Below are 8,910 nucleotides of genomic sequence, written 5' to 3'. Positions count from 1 at the left end.
AAAGCAAAGGAAACAATCAACAGAATAAAGACACAATGGGAGAAGGCATTTGCAAACTATTCACCCAACAAGGGATTATTATACAGATTATATAAAGGAACTCAAATAACTCAAGAGAAAAAAAATAAGATGAAGAAAAAGAAAAAAATGCAATTAAAAAATTTGGAAGTGATATGAATAGATATTTCTCAAAAAAAGACATACAAATGAACAAGTATATGAAAAAACGCCTGACATCATTAATCACCAGGGAAATCAATCAAAACCACAACGAGATACTATCTCACCCCAGTTAGAATGGTTGTTATAAAAAGCAAAAAATACTAAATGCTGGCAAGGATGTGGAGAAAGGAGACTTCTATGGACTGTTTGGAATGTAAAATTAGTAACCCATCTGGGAACCAATATGGAGGTTCCTTGAGAATCTGAAAGCCAGCGAGCTCATGATCCAGCAATGCCACTACGGGACGCCTACACCCTAAGGAAAGGAAATCGGCATGCCGGACAGTGGCCTGGACCGCCATGTTCATTGTGGCACCAAGCAGACCAGCCAAGTGTGAGGGTTTGGCTTGAAGTGCTCCCCAAAGCTCATGTGTTGAAGGCTTGGTCCCCAGAGCAGCCGAGTTCAGAGGTGGGCCCTTGGGGGAGGTGATGGCCCCAGGAGAGCTCTAAGACCATCAAGTGTTAACCCACTGATGGATTCACACCTTGAGGGGCTATTACCAGGTGGAGGTCTAGCTGGAGGAAGCAGGCCCTTAGGGCTGTGTCCTTGAAGGGTACATTTTGTCCCCAGGCCCTTCTCTCACTTTCTGCTTCCCAGCTGCAAAGAGGTGAGCAGTTTGGTTCCACCCCACTCTCCCGGGGCCATGATGTTCTGCCTTGCCCCAGGCTCGCAGGGATGGGGCCAAGTGACCTCAGAAAGCATGAGCCAAAATAAATCTTTCCCTCCTTTGTTTTCTTGGGTATTTGGTCACAGTGACAGAAAGCTGACCAACCACCAAGAAAAACCTAGGTGTTTGCCCATGGATGAATGGACAGATGTGGTGCTATGCTTTGGATCTGCAAGGTCACCCAAAGGCTCATGCTCTGAGAGCTGGGTCCCCAGCTGGTGGCAGTGGTGTGGAAACTTAGGAGGTGGGGCCTACCTGAAGGCTCCTGGGGGTGTGTGCCAGGGGAGGGAATATTTTGCTCCTGAGCTGAGCCCCTTTGCTCCACCATGGCTCCCGCCATGATTTCCTCTGCCTCACCATAGGTCCAAAAGAAAGGGAGCCAGCTGACCGTGGACTGAAACCTCAGAAACTGAGGGCCAGAGTAAGCCTTATCCTTTCACACCCCTCCCATCAACACACATATATAGACACAGGTGAACACACACAATGAAATATTAGTCTGCCATTAAAAGAATAAAATCCTGCAATATGTGGCAACATAAATGAACTTGCAAGACATTGTGATAAGTGAAATAATTCAGGCATGAAAAAATAAATACTGCATGCCCTTTCATAGGAAGAAGCTAAATAACTGGATCTCGTGGAAGCAGAATACAACAGTGGTTACTAGAGCCCGGAAAGAATGAGGCAGAGAGGGATGGACAGTGGATGGGCACAGGGGTAAAATTGGATACGAGGAGTAACTTCTAATGTTCTATGGCACAGAGGAATGACCATGGTTGACATTTATTTTCATTGTGTATTTCAAAATAGCTAGTAGACGTCTCTATTTTGAATATTCCCTATACAAAGAAATGATAAATGTTTGAGATGATGGTTATGCTAATTACCCCGACTTAATCATTACACGTAGTATGCACGTGTCAAAATATCACAATGTACCCCGTAAATATGTACAATTATTTTGTGTCAATTAAAAATTAAAAAATGGTGCTGGCTGGCACAACTGATATCTATATGCAAGATTCTAACTTTATATTAGATACAAAAATTAACTCAAAGGGGATTAAAGATCTAAATACATGAGCCGAAAAGTATAAAATCTTAGAAAGAAGCAGAAGTAAATCTTTGTGGCCTCAGATTTTGCAATGCTTATTTGAATACAATCTCGGCACAAGCAAAAGAAAAAACAGGTACATTAGCATTCATCGAAATTAAAAATGTATGTGAATCAAAGAACTCTATTAAGAGAGTAAAAAGATGGCCCACAGGGTGGGAGAAAATATTTGAAAATCATAAATTTGATAACGGCCTAGTATCTAGAATATATAAAAAACTTTTACAACTCACCAGCCCAAAAGGTAATTCACAAGGTAAGGAAAGGACTTAAGCAGACATTTCTTCCAAAGAAGACACGCAACCAACACAAGCAAAGATGCTCAGCCAGTACTTAGCAAGGAAATGCTAATCAAAACCATGAGGTACCACTTCACATCCGCTAGGCTGGCCACAGTTACAGGTAGAATCATGGATGTCCTAGTGTCCAGCAACATGAATGTGACGTTATTTGGAAATAGGGTCTTTGCAGGTTTAGTCATGTTAAGATGAGGTCATTAAGGATGGCCTTGATCCAATATGACTGATGTCCTTGCAAGTGTCAGTGAGTACAATGGTCAATTTTATGTGCCAGCTAGGCTTAGCCACAGTGCCCAGCTATTTGGTCGAACATTCACAATGGTTCTGTGAATGTGTTTTTTCGATGAGATTAAAACTGAAGTCAGTGGATTCTGAATAGAGCAGGTTTACCCTCCATAATCCATGGGAACCTCTTTCAATTAGTTGAAGATATTAATATAACAAAAGCGGAGAAGGAATTCTACGAAGACCGAGTCTAACAGCTGCCAGACTACTCCAGCAGACCCTGAACTCCGCTGTGTGGTGTGAGCCAATCCCAATTCCTGAAAGATCATTCTCAAATACACATGAGCTGAAAGTATAACATCTCAGAAGAAAACACACATCTTGACGCCCTTAGATGACCTGGCAATCATATATATAATATGGATCAACTGGTTGTGTTCTCTGATTCTTCCTCAGCACGGCCCATCTGAAGTTTGCCTCCTTGAAGGACCCCTGGCCTCTTGATGGCTGAGAACTACTCAGTATGCAGGTCACTGCTCTCACCTGCACCCAGCTCCGCCCCCTTTCCCCAGCTCCCTCACCCAAGCATCTAGCTAGCCACTGGCATCTCATCCTCTGGATTTTCCCAGGCAGGGATCCATCTAGGCCGACAGGGATACCTTCTGAGCTCCAGTGAGGTCTTTCCCCTAACATCCAAGGAAGGGATTGGTAGGGAATCAAACATACCAATGGCTTTCTAGAGCAATTTCCCCCCAAATTCTCTTCCTTCCCCTCTAACTCCTTACCTTAGGTGGAGGCACTAAAAGGGTTGCAGGCTTTCGTTCGTAGGATCCAGTACTACCTGTCTGTGTGCATCAATTTTAACTTCTTGTTCTACAAGTACAAGTTTGTTCCTAATTTGTCGCAGACATGGCATGTGAACCTTTTCACAAATATGTCACTTAAACTTATTAATAGGATTGCTTATAGCTGCTGTGTCTCCGTCAAAACTAAGAATTCCCAAAGGTAACTGGCATTTAAAAATCCACGGAAGGGGCTGGGGCTGGGGCTCAGTGGTAGAGCACTCATCTAGCATGTGTGAGGCACTGGGTTCAATCCTCAAGAGCACATAAAAATAAAACAAAGGTATTGATTGAGTCCACCTATAACTAAAATAAAATATTTTTAAAAAATCTATGGAAGAAATTATGCAGGTAGTGAGTTTACTAATAAGATTCTCAGTAGGAAGAAATAACTCCAGTAGCCGTCTTTCCCACAACTTCAGACCTGGGAAAGAACTCAGAGGTTGGTCAACTCTACTCATTTCCTTAAAGTAGCAGCTGAGGTCCCAAGTGGCTGCATGACTTGCCCAAGGTCATCAGAGTGAGAGATCAGAAGACAGTTATCACTTCTTGCAGTTCCTTTTGCTTGTAAAAAAAAATATTAGATAAATTGATTTATACTGGTAATTTTAATATTTATCAAACCAGTGGTAGAGATGAATTTTTGATGCAAAATAACTATTTCATCTGAAAAACTGAGCAAACTGGGCTTTCAACATTACATAAAGCTGTATGAATCCTAACCTACTGTGCAGGAGAATAATGGACTCTTAATTGGATCTGTGCCTCAGAGTGGAAGAGCAATTTTTAAATGGAAAACTCTACAGAGGTGGTGGTGAGAAATGAGCTTTGCTAGATGAATTATTCCAGGACAAAGTAAGAGAGCAAAACAAGACTAGAAAATGGCTTTGTCTTACAGATCCCAAATAGACCAATGCAGCTGGTTTATACTGGTGAATTGCCATATTTGCCCCCACCTTCCTGATCTTGCCACCGTCTGTTGTTCCGGGGTCCTCATGGACCCTGGTCTCCTGGGTTCCATGAAAATGTGTACAGCGGCACTAGGACACTATTCATTATCTGACAATTATTATTGGGAAGCCAGGACGTGTCATCCAGAGGTCGCAAAGACTCTATACAACAATCATAAGCTTTTGAGTTTGGGATGGAGCCAGCCCAGAAATAACAATCCGACACCACATTTCATATGCAAAACAAAACTGAGGCTGGGAGCAAAGTACCCAGTCCAAGAAGGTCACACAGAGAGTTAATGGCTCTAATCACAAAAATGAAGCATTTTGACAGATTCATGAACTCTTGGGTAGCTCCATCCTCAGCTCTGAGACCTCAGAGTCATTCTGTAGCCTGAAGTGCTAATTAAACCAGAGGAATTATGGATTTACTATTTATAGGTAGTGAAATTAACTAGGCCATGATTCGTGGGGACACAGGAGGAGATCTTGTCCTCTGAGATTCACATATTACATTCAACTTTTGTATTTTAAGACAGAACATGGGTAACGCATAGCTCAACTTTCCTAAGGCTGGGCCAGGGTAGTCTTGATGGAGCACAGCGGTGACGAAGGTGTTTGCCTCATTAAGACCCACAGGTAACCCCACTTCTGGCAAATGCTGCCCTCACTCAGTGGGTAAGGTCAAATCAATCCTTTCAAACCTATCAACAGCTTCAAAGGACCTATTTCAGACCTTTTTTCTATTATTTTAGGAGTTTTAACCAATAACACCAAGTCAATATGCTTTCACTGAATGTAAAAGGGAAAAAGGAGAAAGGAAGCCTGCAGAAATACTTTTAAAAGGCACGCGGCTGAGTCTGCAGGTAGCTCCCGTTTTGCTTCCTCTACTGGTCAGAGTGGCTCTCCCTATATTACCAAAACTAAACGGCTCTCAGGAGGCCTGGTGGTGTGGACAAAAGTGCTGAAAGCGAGGAACTTCCAAGTTTCCATGTCAGAGACTGTGCATACCCGGGAGGCATCATTTAACCCCTCGCCATCAGTTCCCACCTCTGCACAATGAGGATAAACCATGGCAGCGCCTCTCCTGGGTACTGTGTGGATTGGCTAATTAAAGCTAATGAAGACCCTGAGAAGAACCAGAAAATACTATGTAAGTGCTGAGTATTTATGTGCCACTAACAGTCGCAAAAACTCCTCAGGGACAAGATTCTATGCAGACAGCACACTCTCCATTGGTGATTACTAATCAGCCACTGCTTACAAAGAAAGCACTGTTTCCAGAAAAGGGCAAGGAAAAGAAGCATCACACAGAGTTGTTCAACAACACCATCTTTATTCAAAAATATATATCTATGAGACATTTCAGAATATACTGCTGCCACCAATGGCAGCCTATACTTCTAAATAAAGTCCTAAATTAATATACAAATTTAAGCTTTAAAAATATTCTTTAAGAAAAACAAAACAAAAGCAAAGGAAGATTAAAGACTTTCTGAGGAATATGACCTAAAGGAAAGGTCCCTTGAGGCCTACAGATGCCCTAAGTAAAGAAACAACACAAACCAATACCACCCACCCCGCCCCACAGACCACCTCTTACAGACAAGGAGAAAGGTTCACTTAAATTAAATGAAGTAAGCACACTTTGAGAGGTGAGGGAAAGAGAATAAAGATTTAAAAAAGCATTTCATTAAAACAAAACTAACTTCCTCACAGGAAGTCCACTAGTAACAGGTGTTAAGAGGCCAACACATTCATTTACATAATTGCTACAGGTTCATTTCTTGCTTTTGCTATAATAATTACGCACCAATCGGTGGATAATAATTAACTCAGGTGGATAAAACATAGCAGTGGGCTGAATCCCTCATGCTGTTGTATTTTCACCTAGCTGATCAGAGCAAATACAGTCTTTTGCCTGGTTTGTGGCTGGTAAAATTTTGCCTCCTTGGTGAAAGCAGAGCGTCCAAAGCAGGTCTGTTCAGAACCAGCTCCTGCACGACGCTGGAGCAGCTCGGCAGTAGGGTGCGCACCAACAGCAGAGACTACAATTTATCTTGCAAGTTCAGTGAAGTCACCTACTGCCCTGTGGCCTCTGGGAGAAAAACCTTCTAGACTCATTAGTTTAACAATGACAGGACAATAGGCAGTGCCAGGAAGCCAGCCCCACACAGCTGCACCCACACCTGAGATACGGCACCAGCACCACCAGGTTCTCCAGAGCCAAACCAGGCACCCGGCTCGACTTTTCCTTGTTGTCACGTCATGGTGCCCATGTGCAGGGGAGCTTCTGGAAGGGAGGCCTGTCATTCTGTGTAAAACACAGGCTATGTTTAACATGTAAAATGACATAGACTTTTGGTGATTCTAAAAACAACAACTCAAAACGATGGAGACTCTCAAGTCCCCTGCACTGAATTCCTTCGTACAGGTCTTGGATCCAGCCTAGGGACCATATTCCTATTACACTACTGGGGCAAACTGTCTTCTGCCCTTTCCAATGTCAAAAACAGGCCTGCCAAATTTGAATGATTTCAGTTTGCAGGACTGACCTTTATGATACAAGATAAAAAGCCTCTCTAACCACATTATTTAGTCATAGTGTCAGCTGGCATGATAATGGAATTAAAAACCAAATCAATATACCCAACTTTCCCCTCCCCTGCCGAGATGAGCTGTTCAATAACATCTGATGCAAACGCTCCTCCTCCTCCTCCTCACATGGGGACACGGACACGTGCAGTGGTGTGAAGTGATTGGCAGATGGACATGCTCAGTGTCCTATTGGCAGGGGAGATGTTCAAGTTTAGTCACCATATTGTGGACAACACCCACACAGTGGATTAAATGATCATCTGTGCCCTACTCCCAAAAGGGTCAAAGCCATACTCCTGCAGAGCCCAGACTCAGCATGCCTCCATGGAGAGCCTTCATCTTTGGGGCCCACCAGTGCCATCCCTACCAAATACCTTCATAGCCAATAGGGGTCAGCAGGGTCCTGTTTTTAGGAACATAGAACCCTTGAGAAGTGCGGCCTGGGAAGGTTCTATGGAGGAACCAAGCAAGCAACTTGCTCTGTGACCCTATTACTGTCTCCAAACTATGACTTTATGTCCCAGATCAGCTCTGAATCTTATTGCTAGATTCTCTGGTTTGGTTACAAAATGAATGCACCTAACCTTGACTACAGAGCACTAGAGGAAGTAATGGAGGAGAGGGGGAGATTGAGCAATTTGGCAACTCTATATGACAAAGCTGCCCGTCTGCTGTGCCACCAACCATTGGGGGAAAGATGGTAGACACGAAAGCTAACATCAGCAGAGAGAACCCTGCAGTGGAAGCCTGTACCTCACCTGGACAAGCCCAGCTCAGAAAGGAGGTGCTGCTTCCATGACACATGCTATCACAAAGACAGGTTCTTTTGAAAGGTTCCAGAAGTACACATGATTTTCCTAACTTCTTGGGAAAGAGAGAGCGAGCTAAGAATGGAAAAGCAATAGGGGCATAAAACATGAAAAGGGAAAGTGTCTGTGTTCTTTGCAAACACAAATCTAAACTGGACTCCACTCACGCTCTGACCTGTGCTCAGGGTGAGAGGCTGCAGAGGAGAGTCGGAAATCAGAGGCCACGGTTCTTTCTTGAGGCGGAGGGATCAGGTGGAAGAAGGGCTAGAACCAGGACCAGAAGATCATTTCCAACCATGACTTGCCCTCCTCTCTCTGGCACAGATGGGAATCTGGGGCATGACACCTGTCCTAGTCAGTTGAAAAGAGGTCACCAGCAGAGGGCAGAGGGGCCAAGCCACCTGTAACGTTGGGCAGCAGCGAGAGGTCTGGCAAGCTCTGAATATGGGACTTCAGCTCCTTGCGGACCTGGGTGACTCTCGCGAGCTTCTGCTTGTATTCCTAGGGAGACAGAGAAGACACTGCATGAGCCTCTGCGCAGCACTCGCCCTCCCCATCTCCCAGAACCCACCACCCCGCTCAGCCTCGGCCATCACAAGGTTCTCAAGTTCTCAAAGAGCAAATCAGAATGCCATGCTAGCCAGGCTGGGTTCAGGGGTATTCAGGTGAGCACATGCGCTCTGGGAGGAGAGGCAGTGACACTTAATATTTGCTTTCTTTTTTAATTGGTTCTCAATAGTTTTTAAAAGCTCATAAAAGAGGCTCAAACTTTATAACTATTCTGAAGGTTCCATCTAGCCACGGTTAGCAAAATCACTCCAAAGCTGTATTTTCTATGGCAGTGCTTAGCGATAAACCCAGATTTATCATTTTCACAAACGAGCACCACTTAAGATCAGAACACTTCCCCTGCCACGGCCTGTGTCCAAGACGGCCTTGTTCCATGCTGGGTAACCACAGTAAGGCCCTGACTAGGTCTGTGAGGTCCCTGCCCCTAGTTCCTCTAGATATGCAGCCGGACTTACCTTCCAAAGGCTCAGCATCTCAAAGCCAATGCTCTGAGGTGAAGCAGGCCCTCGCTATCTCTGTGACAAACTCAAGGCCTTCTGAAAACTGCTGCTGCCCAAACTCACTCCTCACTCCTTCCCACCTCCACTCCTGTGCCCAGGCCACCGCCCAC

At 44.4% G+C, this 8,910-nt stretch overlaps 1 protein-coding gene across 3 annotated transcripts in view; it reads right to left on the bottom strand.

Moving 5' to 3' along the window:
• Positions 1-5,639: 5,639 nt before the first annotated feature.
• The window catches only part of Rprd1b (regulation of nuclear pre-mRNA domain containing 1B), a 50,400-nt gene continuing 47,129 nt past the window's right edge, over positions 5,640-8,910 (bottom strand). For all 3 annotated transcript variants that reach the window (XM_078051767.1, XM_005329847.5, XM_005329848.5), the window contains one exon: positions 5,640-8,231. In XM_078051767.1, coding sequence (XP_077907893.1) covers positions 8,101-8,231 — 131 coding nt within the window. In that variant the 3' untranslated portion in view covers positions 5,640-8,100. The remainder of the gene's footprint in view (positions 8,232-8,910) is intronic.

Source organism: Ictidomys tridecemlineatus, chromosome 5 (assembly GCF_052094955.1).
Source record: "Ictidomys tridecemlineatus isolate mIctTri1 chromosome 5, mIctTri1.hap1, whole genome shotgun sequence".
Lineage (NCBI taxonomy): Eukaryota > Metazoa > Chordata > Mammalia > Rodentia > Sciuridae > Ictidomys > Ictidomys tridecemlineatus.
Note: the sequence above shows the minus strand (reverse complement) of the source record. Positions and strands in the feature narration are given on the sequence as shown.